Raw genomic sequence first — 20,419 nt, 5'->3', positions numbered from 1 at the left:
GCCCAGGCTTCCGTTTCACTTGTGCTGCGAGCGTGGTCAGATGGTGCGGCGGCGTGGTGCAGCATGAATACGTGCGCGCAGGGACATCTTATACCCAACGACGCTAACGGGAGGGAATGGAGACGAGGCAGTTCAATCGACACGAGACGTCGCCGCATCAAATGCATCGGTTCATCCTAGGAGTCCGGCTCTCGTAAGTTACGTGCATGTGCTTGGGGACCTGTGGAACGACTAATGCGACCCCAATTTTTGGCCAATTTTTTTTGCTTTTAGTTGATTGAAAAAAGCTTTTAGTAGTATGTAATCACATAACAACATAGGGTAGTTGATTAATAGCATCTTTAAGCTTTTTTCTTAAACTGTGTCTAAATTATCATTCAGAGTAACTTAAATAAGAGTCATTCTCTATAATTTTTCATCCTCCAACAACTTTTCTATATCATGTGCATACTCTCTGTTTTTAGCTAGCGAGGAATCCAAAATAGAGTAGAGCAATAACTAAGGACACTACCACAAAAACAAAAACAATGTTTGGAGATAGATATAGCTCTCAATATAATTTAAAACTTTGTAGTTGAAATATTTTTCTTTCAACTCGTTTACAGTTTCAAATATGTGTTTTAAGTTCATGTATTTTTGAAATTCAAAATTTTGATTTTCTAAACATTCTTCAATGTTGTTGATGAGATTTTTATTTGAAGTTTCTTAGTGTGTCGACAATTTATTTCAAATTCACATATTTTCATATTAATTTTTAAAAATTTCATCTCGAGGAGAGACACATCTTATACTAAAGTTGTGGTTTATGACAAGATTTAAAGAGAAGCACTTATGAGGAGAAGGGTTTGGTTCTGCTCTGCTCTACGTTTTCTATTCAAACGGTTTTAGCTCCACGCACTTTGTTCGAAGAAAAAGAGTGGTGCTCCACAAACTCTAAGTTTTTGTTGACCAGAGTTTGTGGAGCAGAGTCTGTAAGGATAGTTTCAAACACCCCTCTTATTTTTCATAGATGGGCAGGCAGATAGCTTGCCCTCTTCTTAAATTAAAAAATGACCTGAAAGTATTTTCTGTACTAGTGAGAACTAATTGTAGAAAATGATTGGAGGATACATTTTTACCAAAATCTCTATTTTTATCTATAAAGAATAACAATAAATATATCATATTCAAATTTTGAATAAAGTTATACATTTTATCTGAGACAATATATCACAATAGTAGAGGTATTTTAATTTAAACACACTATATTTTTATAAATAATCCTACTACATATATAATTATTTGATTAGTAAATTTAACATCTCGAGTGCTTACAGTTCAAGCTAAAATAAGTGTTTATGGCATAGTACCTAAAAGTGTAGCATAAATTCTAGAATATTTTCTTAGTATAAAAATAGAACTTTTTTCAAAAGTATATAATAATCACTAGAACTTCAACTTAACATTGATTAAAATAATTGTAAAAACTAACAAGACAAAAGTTAAAAGCTAATATATAGATTCATAATGTCACAACAATGTATGCGACAAGAGTTTATATAATGTAATCTTAAATTTTGATTAAAGCCATGTATCACGTTAGAAAAAAAAATAAATCTTTGAAATGCTAACTAGAGATTCCATGGAGCCTATGTTTTAATCACGCTACAGTAAAACAGAAAAAAAGGTAAATCCTATAAATTGTCACGGCAGGTTCGCTATTATCTAACCAGTATAGATCATTATTTCGGGATGATTGACCCTCTGGATTGCCTATAAAAGTAAAATATTATATTATTTTCCAGAAAAAATTATAGGATGCTAAAATTGCATTATTAGTGTATCGAAGCGTAATCTAAAGTGACCCTAAGTTTTCCTGTACTCAACTCATCAATAAGAAAAAGATAAACTAGGTAACTCCTTAAGTTTGTCTCTAAGTTACACTCCTGACATTGTTAAAATGCTGAATTTACTCCTCAAACCCATGTCTAAAATACTACTAACATATGATGTTATGATTCTACCATGTGGGCATGCCGAACTATTACTTAGAAATTAGCTTCCACCATGAATATACTGTTCGGAAATCCGTGAGGCCTTTTCGTTCTGTCGTATTTTATTGCTTCCTTTTCCTCCACTCCTACACAGAGGCACAAATAATTGTATCATGCAACTGCATTAGCTTACGAGGCATCTTTTCCTACTGCTCTTTTCCGTGTGTACAGACGGTCCGAGGCACTCGATCCGTTCGTCGAACACGCACTACAAGAACGCCAGCGCACGTTGTAGATAGCTGTAATCATTCCGATACAGGTCGATCGATGGAGAGATTCCATCCCGTCTCGTCTCTCTCCTGCTTTGTGGGTGACACTGGGACGTGAGTGTGTCAGCGTGTCACCCGCGTAAAAAATACGTACCGCCGATGTCGTGATGAGGATGGACCAAACCGTGCCCCGCCGCGCGCCACGGCCCGTTCGGCGAGTCTCGGTCGGACACGGATGATGTGAGTTCGGCCGTGCACCGCCCGGATGTGGGCATGGCCTAGGCTATGTATAGGGTGACTCCGATGTGGCAATGGCAGTCTCTTGGAGAGCAACTCCAAGTAAATTCTTTCTAAAGGTTAGAAATAAAAAAGGTTTTGATAAAAAAAATTAGTCTTTAACAATTTATTTAAATGGTTATGCAAATATAATCATTTTTTATTTTGGATTTTTTACTAGGAAAAAAATAGAAAATAGGAATAACTCTGTAGAATGTATATGAGAGATAGAAAAGTTATTGGAAAGTAAAAAATATAAAAAATAATTTTTATAGAGATAGTTCTCTAAATAATAATTTAGAAAGTGAGATTTGTAAAGATTTTTGAAGATGCTCTATAACTTACTGCACACTATGGACAAGCGTCATCATCGTTCTCTTGCAGCCTTGCAGGAACTGGCCACATTTTTGTTCTTGTTTTTTCCCAGTGCATGCGGAAGCGCGTGCAACCACATGTACGATCGTACCGTGCGCGTGCGACCACTTGCGCCTTGCACGCCCTAACCAACGATCGGTTCAATGCAAGCATGGTGCATCAGACCAAAATTGGTCATCTTGTACCGTAGAGATCGATCGGTTCAATGCATACTACAACTACTGTAGAACGCAGCGACAAGCTAGACAACTAAGGAGTATATCCGAAAAGGAAAACTCTTTCGCCCCATTTGCATGTTTTCCTTTGTTTTTTTAAAAGAAAAAAAGAATTATATTAAATAATAGCTAGAACATCAGCACATTAAAACATTGTGGAATACACTACGCATATCTAGAAACTAGGGTTTAACTAAATTATACTCATGTTATGAATAGCTCCAAATATATATCAAAATCAAATATGTATGAGGCTTTATACGGATGACCATATAAAGTAAACACTCAGGAAAATGGCCAATATTTTTGCAGGTGGAGTTAAGAAACTTCTTCTTTTTTATGTCTTTCTTCTTTTTTGTTCTGAGAATGAGGAAGACTCATCTGAAACTTACTCCCCCTAATCCTTAATCATGGTCAGATTAATTACAACAAAACAGAGAATTCTTTGTAGAAAAATATTCCATGACGATAACATCATCTCCTCATTGATATCGTCGTTGAGAAAGAAAACTCTATGTTGTCACGACGGTGAAGTTACTATCATGGTAGTTGTGGACCTCATCTTTAATAGAGTTGTCATGAAAAATAAACAGTTCCACTCTACCCCTCACCACCATTAGAGAGAAGGAGATAAATCACTAATATAAAAAAAAGCATGAAAAGACTCTAACACTGAAGACTCGATCGACTAGAAAATTTATTAAAACTGACTCACTCTCTTATGCCTCGGAGGGGAAGAGGCGAGAACAATGTTGGTGGACGGCAGGGGCGTCCTTTTTTTTTTCTGTTTTTGAGTGGAATGCTACATTGCTACTTTATCACGTGAACTTGTGAAACAACGAGGCCCAGATGTTATCTCAACCCAGTTTTGGCCCGATATCGAACTGTTCGGCCCAATTAACAGTAAGGAAAGGATAAGGCAAATGACGGAGGTATCGTATCGAGAATCTGCCATCAGAATACCTGTACAGATGTACGTGGGGCTTTGCTAAGGGGAAAAAAGATGTATAAGGGGCTCTAATGTGTTATTGCATTGCATCTGTTTACAAATCTCCATTATGATTTTGCCTCTTTTTTTTTTCAACTTAAGGCAACAATGTTTGCCTATTCCTACAAGAGTCAAGAGGACTTGTATGAACTGAGATTTAAAAAGACTAGTTTGTCTATTCGGAACTATCTCCTTTTATTATGTTACACCCAGTTTAACATATAGAGCATTTTGAATGATACCAAATCAATTTTGATAAGCTATTTGACAAATTTTGCATATATTTTCAAATCTGTGCGAACTTTGACAAGCACTTAAATTCAAAATCCTAAAAGTGCATGAATATAAATTACAAGGTCATGATTCTTTGAATGTTTTCCCCATTTTAGTTTCTTCATTCGAACTCTATAGGGCAATAGTTCTTTGGGTTGTAAAAGTGAAGACAAAATCACAAACTCAAAACCTTGGATAAATAACAATTAGTTTGCACACTAGAGGCAAGGAAGTCATTTTTTTCTAAAAAAAATCACAACACAAATATAGACGCCCACATAAACGCATGCATGCCTTACCCTATAAGTGTGAGATTGAGCCGACAAAATACATCTTCTACCACTTAAAAATAATGATCATTAAAATATAAAATATTTCTAGAAAATTATAAACACTCTTTTGCACACTAGAGGCAAGGACGTCTTTTTTAAAAAAAAAAAACGCAACACACAAACATATATGTAGATGCTCAACCCTAGAAACCCCCCACGCGCACAGCAGCACACGCATGTATGCCCTACCCCTATAAATGCGAGATTGAGCTCACAAATCTTAGTGGAATACATCAATTCTACCATTGAAAATAACTATCATTAAATTGTAAAATAAATCTAGAAAAACATAAATACTCATATCAAACCGAGCTAGGCTCCATTATCCCGTGCATCGGCCAGAATGCTAGATACAGATAAGATACATCGCAAAAGAAAGATATAAAATTGAGACAATGCACTGGATAACAAGTTTCTACAATGCCAACATCCAAATGATAATTGACAAGCGTCACAACGGGACAATAATATATATGTGCTGGGCAGGAACCAAAGCAATTATTAATGCAAATACCAATGTCCAGGTAACCCAGCCCAATTACAATACGAAACTGCTCATAATAATTCAACAAACCCAAGTACACAACATCCAGAGTTCCAGACCCTGACTTGGAACCAAACTAAAGCCCGTCCCAAAGCCAACACAAGCATCAACACTCACTGGTCACTGCCAGTACCACCGGTCGGGCTTAAAGCACACACACGGACCTTGACCACGCGATCCACCTTGAAACAAATTAACTTGCTAAAAGCAAACCAGAACTCAAAACGCACGCCAACGCTTCTGATCGATCATGGCCCGGCCAGGAGGACACACGCTGCGGGCGACCTTAGGAGCTGGTCTTGTGCTCGCCGGCGGCGTCCTTGTGGTCTTCGCCCTTGTGGTAACCGGGTATCTTGTCCATGATCTTGCCCAGCAAGCCCTTCTTCTCCTTGCCATCCGGGCTGCTCACCTCCTCGGCGTGCGGCGCCGGCGCCGGCGCGTGGACGGCCGGTGCGGCAGCGGCAGCGTCTTCGGGCTTCTTGTGGCCACCGGGGAGCTTCTCCTTGATCTTGTCCAGCAGGCCTTTCTTCTCCTCCTCCGGCGCTGGGGGTGGGGTCTCGGTCTTCACGTCGTCCTCGACCTTCTGGACGACGACGCCGTGGTCATGCTGGTGGACGTGCGTCTCCACGTGTGGGGGTGGCGCCGGGGCCGGGAAGTGCTGCGGCTTGTGCTCTTCCTCCTGGTGGTGGTGAGCGTGCGCGTCCACCACGGGCGCGGGGGCCGGTACGGCGGCCGTGTGGTGGTCGCCGTCGTGGTCCTTGTGGTGGCCCGGCAGCTTCTCCTTGATCTTCTCCTTAAGGCCCTTCTTCTTCTTCCTCTTGACGATCTCTCCGTTCTCATCGATCACCTCCTCTTCCTCGTCGCTCGACTGCACGCACGATCACAACACACGTATTATGAGAAGCCGTTTTTTTAACAGATCCGAAGGAGTTGATTAGCAGAGATCGATGATGTTTATGACGAACTTACCGAGCTGGAGCTGGAGCTGGAGCGGTGCAGCTTGGCGAGAAGGCTCTCCTTCTTCTCGCCGGCGGCCTCGTGCTCCTCCTCCTTCTTCTCGGGCTCGGCCACCGTGACCTTCTCCATGCCAGTGGCCAGCTCCTCCTCCTGCTTCTTGTCCTGGTCCTCGTGCTTCTTCCTGCCGAGGAGGCTGTCGAGGAGTCCCCTGTCCTTCACCTCGGCGGCGTTCTCCTGGACCTCACCGCCCTGGTGCTGCTGGGTGCTCCTCTCATCCTCCATGATCGCCGACGACACAGATGGCTTTCCCAACAGGCGCGGCTATAGCTACTGGAACTCGCTCTTGAGTCTTGACTGGTTTCTATGCCTTTGGCTTTCGGATGGAGAAGGTGGCGAGGCCGGAGGCGTCCTTTTATAGAGCAGCGTTCCAGCTGTGTTGATGCGATGCGACGGAGGCAAGGCAACGCTTCGTTTTCGTACGCGTAGGCTACGCGACGCGAGGAGGGCAGGACAGATCAGCGGCGGGCGGGAAACGGAGGTCGGTTGGCCGACGGGGACATGCATGGCCTGGTGGGCAGGGCCGTGGCCAGTCGCGCCACGACGCGTGTCGGGCCCCGGCCTGGCTCCGACGTGGCGGTGCCTCGATCGAGGTGCGGTGGACGGCGTCGGGAGAGGTCGGCGCCATGTGGGCACGGCCCGGGCGGCAGGGTGACTGGTGACGCGCGCGGGAGAGAGCGTGGACGGCCCGCGGCCATCGGTCGGCGGTCGGCGTGGTTCTCTGCTGCTCTGCTCCACTGCCCGCTTGGCGTTATTACCCACCTGCTCCGCAGCTGCGCGCGCGACGCTTGTCTTCCGTTCATCAGTTTTCTATATATAATAATTTCATTTAAAGTAATGGAGAAAACGTAAGCGTTTTTTTTATTTGTTTGCTTTGGATTCGTCAGGCTTCAATTGGGGGCACCCAGGCGTTAGCATCAGTTTGAGCCGGATGCTCTTCACCTCTTTATCAGAAATTCGGAAGACGTGTCATGTGCACTCGATAGTTCCACCTTGCGTTGCGAGATTGAAGTCTGCAAGCTGCCAATGGGCGACGCGACGCGGAGTGATTGCACTGGCACTGCACGGGGGGTGCGTGACTCGGACGACGGGAGAAGTCTAGACGCCTCGACGTTGACATGTGGGTCCGGGGAGCGGGCCCGCTGATCCGTCGCCGGGCGGCAGAAAAGCCGTTGGCGGTGGGGCTGGTGACTGGATTTGGCACGACTACTACGGGCTAAGCAATCCGGCTGGACTTTGTGAGTTGTGACGCTGGCCCCCCTCCGTTTTCCTTTCGCTTTGATGAGCTTTCGTTGGGGGAAATGTCGGTGGCGTGTCGGCCTTTTTGGTCTCTTTTGGCCGTCCTTCGCCGGCCGGCGTGTACGCTTTCAGCTCGCATCGATTATTGACTTTCGATGCGTTAAGATAGATGCAGAGGCTGTGGATCGGTGCGAGGGGAAAAAGTTTTGGCGCCGCGAGAGCAGGACGCGATTTGGACTGGACCCTGTGGACCAGAGTGTTGGTTCCTGGTCCTCCTGGAGTGGAGATCTTTTTACCGCGCGACGCGCGTCGATGAGAAGTGAGAGGGGGGATAAACTAGTCAAGGCATTGGATCCCGCCTGCATCTGGAAAGCAAGGGACGAGGGGCACCAGGGACAGGGCAGGCAAGACCTCCGGCCTTTGCACCGGCGTCGTACCACGGAGCAGACACGGGCTCCAGGAATCGATTCAGCGCAGCGGCACGCCGAGGCGCTCACTTGATTCCTCGCCACATGCCTGCACAGCACAGCGGGACTCTGTACTCCTCCGTCCCCTTGGCGCCAGGATATTTTCCCCCGCGGCACGTACGCACGACGCACAGAGCGTTGTGCCGACTTCGTGATCACGGATTCGCGGCTTTGGCCTTGTTTAGGCCTTTACATACAACCAAAAATCCAAAATTTTACAAGATTCCCCGTCACATTAAATGTTACGGCACATACATAAAAATATTATTAAATATAGATAAAAAAAATAACTAATTGCACATGTTACCTGTAAATCACGAGACGAATCTTTTAAGCCTAGTTACTCCATAATTAAACAATGTTTGTCAAATAAAAATAAAAATGCTACACTGTCAAAATCCAAAAACATTTTGCAGTTCACCCCGAAAACCAAAAAATTTTCAAGTTTTCTCGTCACATCGAATCTTTCGACACATGCATAAAGCACTAAATATAAACGAAAATAAAAACTAATTGCACAGTTTACTTGTAAATCACGAGATGAATCTTTTAATCCTAGTTAGTCCATGATTACATAATATTTGTCACAAACAAACGAAAATGCTACAGGAGCGAAATTCAAAATCTTTTCGCATCTAAACAAGGCCTTTGTTTAAGGGGAGGGTGAGCCGAATCCTGCCTGCTGGAGTGCATCGAAGATGAACAACATGCAGCCGTGCGTGGTGTATTGGCGAGACTACTGTATATGATACTACTGTATATGATACATTGCATGTCTGCATGCACTGTACTTATTTTCTGTGGTATCTGCAACGTAGTACTTACTGGTACTAATCTGATTCTCCATGTTGGCATGTACACTCTACTCTTGCTTCAGAATCAAGTTCATGCACGGAGCACCAAATCGAATTCGGCCACCGAGGGAGAGGGAGTGTCGGAGCCGGACAGAGCGGGCACGTGCACGGCGATCTCACGCAGCGGCCGGGCACCGGATCGAGGAAGCGCGGCAAAGACTCGTGATCTCCGACGCCCCGGCCGATCGCAGCAGGGAAGCATGGCGCCCCAATGGAACTAATCAGTGCCCCGTCGGCAAGGCCAGAGCTCCAAATTAAACTTCGCTTGTTGCCGAAATCATGGCTATAGATCAGAGTATGGGCACCATGTCGCATGCTTGCAGCAGTTGTTGCCGGGTAACTGCGGGCGTAGGGCATGAACATTGATGCAGACAACTCTTTGACTTTGAAATATAGATCCGGGTTATTTATATGTAGACGATATATAATAGATGGCTTTAGCCACAAGCGATTAAATGACGCTATTGTTCTTTCTATTTTTTTCCTTAATGTTAATCTCTTCTCTTTACATAACTATAAAGAATCATATGTTCGTAGTTGTAGATAAGAGAAGCAATAGGTCATTCAAACTTCTGTCGGACCAATCATATTTAGCATTCAGAATCGGACCAAACATGAAACATTACAAAGACCGCCTTACCTCACAACTTTTTGAATCATACGTATATTCCTTCCTTACCTTCATTAGCATCTTTAAATTATCTATAATCCCTTCATAGTCTTCATATGCAATTCTACAAACACTGTGGCACAACATGGCGTCTATCGTCGAGGAAATCTTCAGGTCATCATCATCCTTACCACCATTAGCTTTGCCACCACCATCGCTCCTACCATCATGACATTGAGTGGCATCGTAGAACTCTTCATCCGCCTCTCGTCTGCAACCCTTACTTCACTTGCAATGGCTTCTTGGTTGCTTCATTGGAATGATGGACGTCTCTCACCATGATGTTCCATGAAAACCAGCCTGTCCAAGTGTCGTATGATCGGATTCAAATCTTGCCATGCTATGTGGTTCTAACATTCCATATGTTTGTTCACATCTTAAATATCAACCATAACAAAGATTTAGTGATTTTGGTGGTTGCTTGACAATATAATCATTTGTACTAACAATGTTTGGTATATATAAGGTACATTAGTCTTTAGAATGTAAAGATGAACTTTAGCTAGGCTAAGCTAGAGAACAAGCCATCAACATATTGAAGGAAGATAAAAGAAGAGCAATGAAGACCCTAAAAGACAAGCAAGAACCTGAAGGCACCATACGGTTCAAACTAGAAGTGACTTCAAACAAGAGATATGACCCTATAGAAAAGGTATATCAAACTATCAATGTAGAGTCTGCCAAGAGCATGAAACAAGAAACTATGCAAAATAAAAACACCGTACAATCCGGCTAGTAGCAGAGGAGAGCACCAAACAAGAAATAAACCTCATTCATGGGGAACTACTCGAACTAGTATAAATCCTATATGAAGAAAGAAATCATGTAAAATAACTATACAATTATGTACCCTACTCCATGCAAGTAAGTTGGCCAAATAATTTGGCCTAAAATGATACCAAAATGAAAACTAAACCATCATGCATGTCTCTATCTAGATAGAGACCCCCAATCAAGTAACATATCTATGAGCCAACCTCAAAATACATTAAGCATGGGCGTATGGCATTAATTTACCTATTAAAGCCAACTCTTTCAAAAATACTAAGAGCAAAACCTCTCTTCTATTTTTGCAAATTTTTGGCCTGCAAGTGTAAGATCAACAATGAAGGAGCTTGAGCTAGGATTGAATAGTCGAGAAGGAGGAAAGGGTTATAGGGGTATTTTCAGGGGCATTCCTTAGCTAACTACTCAAAGATCCTATTTCTAGAGGTCATTGGATTAAGTGAACCATCCCCTAAAATAAATACATTTCAAGGCGGTTCATGAGGTACAATGCTTCCTATCTTAGCTAGAGACGGTGTGCTAAGCGAACCTTCTCTAAAAAAATAAGAAGAGATTTAAAAGAATCATCAAACTACTAGTAATGTTATACTTGCCAAAACCTCCACGCCCTCCATGCAAAAAGTTTAATTTAATAAAAAAGATCTAACAAACCAATGAACCTAGATAGTTAGGATACATGATCGTGTATATAATTTTAACCAGTTGTGTTAGATGATTCACTTAGTGTCTAATATAAATAAGATCCATTATATGAGACGTGATCTAAACTCAAGAGAAAAAAAGCCGCAGAAAAGTGGGAGGGATAGAACAGTTCGCATAGAAAAAAGAAATAGGGAGAGACTCTTAATGAAATACGGGTTAATCACCCGATCGAGAAAAAAAATAGGGAGAGAAAAAAAGCATGGCTTCCTAGCAACAACGAATCGCATTAGGTGCTGCATTGCATACAGGTTCGCACACCCACATGGCAAGCCTATTTGAATTCCATAAACTAACAACTAGTTACTAAAATTTATAGCTCTTGAAATCAAATAAGAGGACTAATGGTGAGCTAAAGTTTAGCTAAAGCCGTAACTATCAGAGGCTAAAATTGTTATATTTCCTATGCTCTCTCCTCTCGCTTTCTCTTTCTATATATATAAATTTTAGCTGACTATTTTTTAGCCATGGCTAACAACTAGTCATAGTACGCCCATGTAAACAGGCTCTAAGCTGAAAACAAACAAACATAACAATAGTAATGAACAAAACAATAATTAGGATCTGTTTGATACAAGAGTAGTAGCTAGATAAAAAGTAGTTATAGTATATCTAAATAGGAGAGCTAATAGATAGTTTATTTTTTTGAAAAGAAAAATTTTTAACTAGCTAACAGTCAGTTACTAATATTTAGACCAAACTTTAGCCTAACTATTAGCTATATCGACACAATAAATCTGCGCGGCGAAGATTTATGTGTCCAATGAGAAGAAGCCGCAGCGACGTAGCTGAGTAACATAGAAATGTTTTAGTGTTATATTAAAGAAACAAGTAGTGCAGCTGTCAGCTCCATAGAGGCGAGGGAAACATGAGACAACTTTTTTTTGAGAGGAAACATGAGACAAGTTGGGACGTTTCTCACACACTCACCGGCTTCGGCCAGTAAACTGAGCCAAAATAGGGCCTCATCTACCAATGCAGATGATATGATCCAGCCCATTCTTCCATCCAACTTGGCTGAACCATGTGTATACGCCCGTGTTGCAAACAAACATGATTTCTGAATCTGGTTGGGTGGTTGGATCATGTCTAAACCTTGAGTCCTCGACAGACTTTTTTTAAGGAAAATATGAAACTCCATATCCTGCCTAGAAGATCTGCTCCCACGGCGATCCTGCTTCTGTTCATGTACCGCGCATCCAATACCGCTACCACGTACATGCAACGGCCTCCTTAGCCTCTGAACGGTTCGACGGGTGTCGTACCTACCATTCATGCAGAGGGATGGTGTCATGGGGGCTAATAGTGGGTTGTGAAATTTAATTTGTGTGTGGAACATGAGCATTTCTCTCACTCGTTTCTAATTCGGAAAACGATAGCTCGATTTGGACATTTCTGATTCTTTCTTCGTTCACGTCATAGCGCTTGGGGAAAATAATATCGTCACCCATTGTTCTTTTTATCTTTACCATATGGCTCTCTAATTATTTATGCATGCTTTCCCATATTTATTTCTACATAAGATTATCAGTGTCATTTTTTCTGAAAAAAATACACAGGAGAACTACGCATTTTTCTATTATAGAGAGGGAAAAAGTGTCCATAAACAATACCAACATGCCATGACCTGGTTGGTAGTACTTACAACATGAGATTAACTGAAAAACACTGTTAATGACCAAACAACAAGGAAAAAACTCAACTGGGAGCTCCTAGCCTATCCAGGCATCCAGCCCTCACTATACACCATAATATATACTCATCCCTAAACTTCGGCAAAACATCACTAACAGAAGGGGAATCCCCATGAAAGACATGCATTAAAGTGTTTTCGTAGCAACCACGCAGTCAAAACGACAAGAGAATTTGATTCTTTTCATGTACTCCCTAATGGTCATGCGGATTACCTTAGCCCACCACGACACCACTTGACAAAACAAAGATCACCATGTCTAGAAGCTACACTGCCCAGACAATCCAAAAGTGACAAAATGTTGAACCAAACTTGATCACACAATGGACACCTTTCTGAATGCGGCAATCCTCGGCGAGCTAGGTGATGTATTGTCCAACAATGATTGTGAATAAGACAAATGAAAAACTTACACTTTTCTAGGGCTCATGATTTCCAAATACGGCGGCAAGCTTCAAAGTCACTGAACCATCAAAAATAAGCTCTATATGATGATATAGCTAAGTAAACTCGACCATCAAATTTCCAAAAATGTTGGTCCTCTTCCTTAGTTAGCCTAACCTCTTAAAGATAGTCATAAAGCGTGAAGAACTCCATGAATCCAATCATAGTTAGACTGCCCTAGATGTCATTCAGTAATATTATCCAAACCTTGAGCTACCTTGCGCTTGTTTCTAAGCCAAGACCAAACACTTTTTTTATAGATGAAAGAAAAATTATATTAGATTATAGCTGAGTACATCATCACATTACAAACACTCTTGAATACACTAAGTATATCTAGAAACTAATATTCAACTACATTGTACCCATGCTTTGTATAACTATACAAATCTCAAATCTAACATGGATGACGATTTGTATCGATGAGCGCACATGCAAGCACTTGGCAAAAGGTCTGTGAATAGATGTCCAATGAACGACGACCAATATTCTTGCAGGCAAAGTTGGTAAGCTTCTTTTGTCTTGTGTCTTTCTTTTTTTTTTTCTGCACCAAAGAGTAAGGAAGATTGGTGTGAAACTTATTCTCCTCAGTCCTTTGTTGTGGTCAAATCTATCCATAACAAAAACGGAGAAGACACTGGAGAAAATTGTTCTATGGCAGCAACATCATCTCCGCCTTGATGTTGCAGAAAAACAAGTCTCCATGCCATCATGCCAAGTTAAGGTGCTGACGCTATAGTTGTTGTCCTCACCTTCAACAAAACCACCATGAAGAAAATGAATCCACTTTGCTCCTTCATCGTCACCGTAAAAGAGATGAGACAAATCTCAACATAAAAAAACTTGGTATGAAGAAACTCTTAAAAAAACTCGATCTATAACTCTAAGTCTAAAGAGAAACAAAATTTATTGAAACGCTAGATCTCCTTCTTCTAGCCTCCGGTAACATACCGGAGTCCGGAGAGGAAAGAAAGGGGACGAGCGAGAGTGAAGGCTACAGCGGCGGCAGCTCTTGCTAGGGCAAGTCCCCTTACGACCTTTTTATTATTCATCAGTTTCAGCCAAATCACCAATGTGTGTATTCAGGATATGGATATCCTTCTCCTGCCGTCGTGCATGAATCACGACATGTGCTTTCTATAATTTGTGTACTACTACGAACAATAAAGCAATAAATCCAGCCCACGTCGCGGCCTGGTCTGGCCCAATCACACTTCCAGATGGGCCCCATCCACCTCGATGAGACAATAGTATGTTCTGTCTGCCAGGTAGGACCCGCCGGACCGGATCCCCTGCTTCTTCTACCGAAATCGTCGCGTCCGACGCACCAGGGCCGCGCCGCGCCGGTGACCATCCCGTGGCCCTTCTACAGAACCGACCCCCCGCCGGAACCCCGCCGTCGGATGCGACGGAGAAGGCGTCAATGGCGTCCTCCTCTGCCGCCGAGCCCAGCTCCCGCCTCTCTGATCGAGGTACGCTGGCTACGCCTGATTTTGTTTGTGTGTTGAAAATTCAGCGATTATTAGGCTCGATTTGGTGCTTCGTTGTGCCCATGGGGTTTCTGATCTGGTTCTCTGGGGGCTTCTGCGCAGCGAAGAGGTCGTCGCTGGGACTCAGATTCATGGTGCTCCTGATGCACTTGCTGTTCGTTGGCGCTGTCTTCATCCTCGATCCGACCCTCGACTGGCGAATCCACGAGGAGCCGTGGTACGATTCTCACTCTTAGTTTTTTTTGAATTTCTTATTTTCTGCTCGCCTGGAGTATAAATTAGGCCGTTTGCCTCTACTTGATGCGGAGAAGCGTGTTCTAGCCCTTTCTTCCTGCCCCTTACTATCTCTATCTCCAGGTTGCCGGCTGGAGTAGCTGAGTATGTTTTTAGTACTACCCTTAACTGTTTCATATATGTATTCTATAAACTTTCCTGATTTGTCTGTGAAAGACCTTTTTGTCTTGTTTGTATAAGCAATTGTTTGTGCATCTGATTTTTGATATAGCTGAATGGTTCAATTCATGGAAATCTGGATTGATAGGTCATGCTATTCTGAGATCACTTTTATCAAATAGTTACACATTGTCTTAGTCCTTGTGCAAGTGTTTATACTGTCAAAGTGTCAATTCATCTAAAATTTCCTGATCTATAGTTGTGTGATACTAGTACTAGCAGTTCTCCATTTTGTCCACTATGTACCATGTCGTGCTCCCTTTCATGTCAGCAAGTTGTGTTCTGACTCCTGAATTTTGACAAAAATATGAAGCAGAATTTTCTATTCTTATCTAGAGCAAGGGTTGTGATGCTGTTTAGTCTTACAGATCACTTTTTATTCCAGGTATATAGGGTTGTATGGAGTGCTTGTCCTGCTCACGTTAGTGCAATACTTCTACACAGCTGGCTCATCTCCAGGGTAATTGCTATTTTAGTTTCTGACTTTATCCTCATCCTTCACTAACGGAATAATATGTTGGATATGGGAACAAGGAAGTGTGTGACTCTGTGTTTTGTGTACTTCCGTGATATCAGGTATGTTGTTGATGTAATGAGAGCTGGTTCCATGATGCATGCAACCTTCGTCAACACTACTGCTCTTTCAAAGTAATGTCTTTAGAACCCTAGCATTGCACCTAGTAATTTGATCTTTCTAGCATCAAGAAAGCGTATCAGATGCATGCATTGATATTTATGCTTTCTTTTGCTCTCTTTTTGATGATTAAGAAAAGGCAGTCAAATTCAAGAAATGGAAACACAAGTTCCCCGACGAGTCGTGCTCAACTACAGAAACTTAGCACGATGACTCCTACATCTTCGTGGGCACAGATGGTTATGGATCTTTATCCTCCAGGGTCAAGCAGCAGGTATATCTTTGACTATCGAGAAGTTATTTTTATTTGAGGCAACAATGTCTTTAGAAGTGGCGCTGTATCTTTTTAATGGTATTTTTGTTTTAGCATTCTTGTATTTGCCACACAGTAATATGTTTAATATCCATCATTGTCTTCTAGGGATTGGACCTGCACTTACTGCAGGGTTGTTCAGGTATTCTTTCATCCTCAAGCGCTACATGTTCTAATTTTTACAAGCAAGTGGGTATTACTATAGTTGTGTTATGCACAAATTGAGTTGGTTGCACGAATCACTTGTCTTTAGGTTATGCAGAAGTGTGTTCGACTAAATTTTAAGAAGAATAGATGTTCAGTACATCCTTTTCCAAAATTGTGTAAGAATCTGAAAATGAATTTGTAATATATTTGTTAGTGTACTTAAAGCTACTATAGAAGTTTGTTCTTCAGATCCTTGCATGACTAGTTGTTTCTTTATCACATTCAAAGATTCAAAGATTGATTTCTGATCATGAAGGTTATTTGTGCATTAAGAATCCTCTAAAACTTAATGCATTGATCTTGATCAATTGATGAGTAACTTATTAGCACTGCAGTGGGCACAGGACCTCTCTCTTACATTGTCAACTTCTGCTATCTTATTTGTTCATAACTGTTCTCCCAAAATCTCATGGCGTCATGCTAATGTCAACTATTATGTTCTTAGAAATTTCCCATGTCTTGTTGCTTCTGATAGTCAGAGTTAAAGTTTTGCTACCAATATCCTTTGCAGCCACCTCGTACCCGGCACTGCCATGACTGTGATAAATGTGTCCTTCAATTTGATCATCACTGCATATGGCTTGGAACATGCATTGGCAAAAAGAACCATTGTCGTTTTTGGTGAGTTCTTAATGTGTGTCTTCCATGTTCCATTCACTTTCACATCAGTTGCTGTGTGCTGTGCTTGCACATATGTTTTATACACTACATACTTGTTGCAGAAACATTACAGTTATTTATTTGATTGGACATCAATGAACATTCTGAGGAGCTTATTGTGTCCACAGATGTTTCCCAGAGTTGTAGTTTTGTGACTGAAAGTACATAGGGTCTGATTAGTTGTCTGCATTAGCCTGTATCCAAGCTTGTGCAGCGCAGTTTGCCCTTGTTTGGTTGCCTGCAGAGGCACTTATGCAGGCTTGCACAATGCTCAAAGTAGATCAATGTAGCATTAGCTTGTACGCCAGATTTTTCTGTATTAGACAATGCAGATTTGCATAAGCCGAGGGGCACATAGAAATAAAATATTTTCACATTCTCTACCTTTACTAGAAACATGAGACGTCTAATAGAACATATAATGTGACTATATGCAATAAAATGTAAAAAAACAAACACAATTTTATCGGACACAGCTTGCCTATTCATGGCAACCAAACATGAAGGCACTGCATACATTTATGGCAGCTTAGGTGGTTTTGCATAATGTCAAATGCAGGCTAAGCCTAATACAGGCAATGAATCAGACCCATATTGATCAGATCAGTGCTCTGAAGTATTTACACTGTGTACCATTAGACAGATAGAACTTAAATGCCACTGAGTATTTGAATCAATACCCCTTCCTCTGGTGATATAATGATTTGTCTTATTTATTGATCTACCTAACTACTCTACTACATTATCGTGATTACACATTGAGACTTTCATATTGTCTTTCGTCATGCTGGGCACTTTCATTATTATGATACCATCACTGAAGTTCTCTTTGTTCTTATGGTTGTATAACCACCTTTCCTAGGTGGTACATATTTGAAGAAACAATCTTGTGTATCTGGACTGCTGCTCTCTACATCGAGTCATTGCGTTTAGATATGGACAAGGCCTGGTATGATATGTTCTCCTCAAAATTTCATTTGGCTGCTCACCTGTTGTGAATTTTATGCTTTCAATTTGGACGTCGGTTTTTCTGTTATGTTGGCTTAGGCTCATTTTCATCATATTACAGGTGGAAGGACTTTGTTGGTGTAATCCTGTTGGCAGTGCTTATTTTTATCCTAATATTCCTACTACTATTGTGGTTGTTTCATTCGTAAGTTTTATCCATGTCTAATGTCTTTGAATAGATAGGCTTACAAGTTTTGAAGCTAAATATCAAAATGCAATTTCAAGTTTACATTTGTTTCCTTGAGTCAGTAGATCTAGGGCGACTAGTTGCCTTTTCTATCGAAAAAGTAAAAACAATTTGTTGATTCAAAAGGCGATGGAACATTTACGAAAATATTAATTGCAGATAAGTAAAATTGACAAGAAAGCAAAACAAAAGAAAAAAAAATGGATCAACCACCGCGCATGCAATTTACAAGCTAACAATGAAACAAAAACTGTAGCATCCAGAACTCCACTTTATGTGATGATGAAGGCATTCGAGGAAAACAAATCCAACAATTCCACTTTGTCCTGGATAATAATGCTTTCTCAAAGCATCGAAGCTACACATCTTAAAACCTTGAAACTTACAAACTTTTGCATTTTTACAACATGGTATATAGCTCAAGAACCCAAATCAATACACTTTGTATATAGCCCTAAAAAAGCACTTCATATATAAATGTGTGTTCATCTGATGTTTTTTGCAGGTACATTGCTCTAACAAATCAAACAACCTACGAAGTTGCCAGAAGAAAGCGAATATTCTACCTAAGGTATGTCACTATAGGAGGGACTCAGTTTGTGACCTGTATATTTTTTGTATAGTTAAGATACGTGAAACTTGTGGCTGCACCGCTTTCAGGGGAGTACCTGAAAGAGTTCATCCATTCAGTAGAGGCATATGCAGAAATCTCTACGACTTCTGCTGTTCTAGCCAGAAGGGATATATTCTGGAAGCTGTGCCCCCAAGTGAGGAGCTGGAAGCTAGAGCTGCTCGTTACACGTGCCGAGATGTCATTTGCTGCCGTTGCTGCTGATAGGCTGTACAATAGCATTCTGCCCATATAGCCAGTTCCGCTGTTCTTTGTCCAACCTTTCGCTAATGGAAGCAAATTTTAGTGACCTGCGACCGTTAGATACTCTAGAGTTCATTATTTGTGCATAGTCATTTGTACATTTCACTCAGAAAATGTGTGCCCTGAGATCAAGTTGTTGACAGTTTGTCTGTAAAATTCTGTATGGCCCTGCATTCAAATAGGTTTTAAGGACAGATAGGATTGATCTGTACTTTTCAGTTCTGGTGTCGAATGTACATTCGAGGTTTGGTTGGTAATTTCGGAATTTAGAATATTATTTGAAGCCTTTATTATATGTGTTACTAGTCATATATTTTATATTTTATCAATTAATGCGGAGGGAAGCTACGTCGGCAGTCGGCACTACTAGGTACAAGAACCAACAATACAAGATATCAAGGTACAACCTTCTTTCCAGCCCCTAAGAATGCAATTTTATGTTCGAACTGAATCAAATTCAAGTTTATAATAAATAGTATCCATATGACTCTAAATAGATATATCGCATGCAAATAAATGTATTCCATGAGGAATATGATGATAATTATTTTGTTTTATGAATATTAATACTTTTTTTGTAAGAGTTTCTTAGATTGATATGGATTGACTTAGAATAAAACTAGAATTACATTCTTTTTGACAGAGGGGACAACAACTAAAGTGAATTTAGTACTTATGCACTTGAGGTTTTGTATGATCCGTAGAAAATAATGTATATATGATTGAGACAAGACCAACATAATTATCTTCTGAATGGTAAAAAAATGTCAGGACTCAAAAGTTTTTTATTGAAATTTCAAGGAATACTTAAGTATAAACATATTGTTTGATTAATATTTAATCCAATTATTATGAAACCCACTTTGATAGGTTTATGTTGTCTTTTGGTCTATCTTGGCACTCATGGATTTAGCTTGCTAATGGTAGATAATTTTATAAAAGAACATATCCTCTTTTAAATAACTAGGTGTTCCTTTTTTTTTGTTTTACAACTAGGTGTTCCTTAACATTACTCCAAGCTTAGAAGGGAGGACATTCAATCAATTGTGGATAAATAAAATCATTAAGGCTTTGTTTGGATGCATATGTATACATCAATCCACATGTGTTGAAGTGGATTGGAGTGAGAATTAGTTTAAGTTCCACTTCGACACATATGGATTGAGATAGACACATGTGCATCCAAACAAGGCCTAAATGAGTGGGAGGCTGGAGAAGAGTTCTCTCTTGTGGGGGGAGAGTTGAGCCTACTTAAATCCTGCATGAGTACCTGGCCAGTATCCCCGTTTATCTCAATGTCAATTATTAAATCCCTTAAGTGAATGGATTCTTTGATGTTATCCAAACATGCCAAAAAGAAAGACCCAAATCCAACTACTTTTCTGAAAGGCCTAATCAGTGCGCTATAACGTTAGTGTGATGCTAACTGGGGGACGCCAGCCATACACCAGTTCAGAAAGTACTTGTACTAGAGGTTTACCT

The 20,419-nt window shown here is 41.1% G+C and overlaps 2 protein-coding genes across 3 annotated transcripts; one reads left to right on the top strand and one right to left on the bottom strand.

Annotated features, from left to right (window-relative positions):
* On the bottom strand, nucleotides 5,172-6,603 carry LOC8073921 (dehydrin COR410). Its single transcript, XM_002452726.2, has 2 exons — nucleotides 6,215-6,603; nucleotides 5,172-6,113 (listed from the first exon to the last, which is right to left on the bottom strand). Exons 1-2 carry the CDS (start codon nucleotides 6,482-6,484, stop codon nucleotides 5,532-5,534), a joined length of 852 nt encoding a protein of 283 aa, XP_002452771.1. The 5' UTR covers nucleotides 6,485-6,603; the 3' UTR covers nucleotides 5,172-5,531.
* LOC8073920 (protein S-acyltransferase 10) lies at nucleotides 14,382-19,227 on the top strand. 2 transcript variants are annotated; one of them, XM_002454456.2, is made up of 11 exons: nucleotides 14,383-14,583; nucleotides 14,704-14,818; nucleotides 15,440-15,514; nucleotides 15,631-15,702; nucleotides 15,828-15,962; nucleotides 16,110-16,143; nucleotides 16,720-16,829; nucleotides 17,731-17,817; nucleotides 17,938-18,021; nucleotides 18,569-18,634; nucleotides 18,724-19,227. In XM_002454456.2, exons 1-11 carry the CDS (start codon nucleotides 14,535-14,537, stop codon nucleotides 18,896-18,898), a joined length of 1,002 nt encoding a protein of 333 aa, XP_002454501.1. In that variant the 5' UTR covers nucleotides 14,383-14,534; the 3' UTR covers nucleotides 18,899-19,227. The 2 variants fall into 2 exon arrangements, with proteins under 2 accessions (XP_021316126.1, XP_002454501.1); XM_021460451.1 differs by lacking the exon at nucleotides 17,938-18,021 and having other exon boundaries at nucleotides 14,382-14,583.

Source organism: Sorghum bicolor, chromosome 4, assembly GCF_000003195.3.
Source record: "Sorghum bicolor cultivar BTx623 chromosome 4, Sorghum_bicolor_NCBIv3, whole genome shotgun sequence".
Classification (NCBI taxonomy): domain Eukaryota; kingdom Viridiplantae; phylum Streptophyta; class Magnoliopsida; order Poales; family Poaceae; genus Sorghum; species Sorghum bicolor.
Note: the sequence above shows the minus strand (reverse complement) of the source record. Positions and strands in the feature narration are given on the sequence as shown.

Coding starts and splice junctions, on each gene's coding strand:
- LOC8073921 (XM_002452726.2), bottom strand. CDS start 6,484: ATGGAGGATGAGAGGAGCACCCAGCAGCACCAGGGCGGTGAGGTCCAG. Junction 6,114..6,214: donor CCAGCTCCAGCTCCAGCTCG/GTAAGTTCGTCA, acceptor TCGTGCGTGCAG/TCGAGCGACGAGGAAGAGGA.
- LOC8073920 (XM_002454456.2), top strand. CDS start 14,535: ATGGCGTCCTCCTCTGCCGCCGAGCCCAGCTCCCGCCTCTCTGATCGA. Junction 14,584..14,703: donor CTCCCGCCTCTCTGATCGAG/GTACGCTGGCTA, acceptor GCTTCTGCGCAG/CGAAGAGGTCGTCGCTGGGA. Junction 16,144..16,719: donor CTTACTGCAGGGTTGTTCAG/GTATTCTTTCAT, acceptor TATCCTTTGCAG/CCACCTCGTACCCGGCACTG.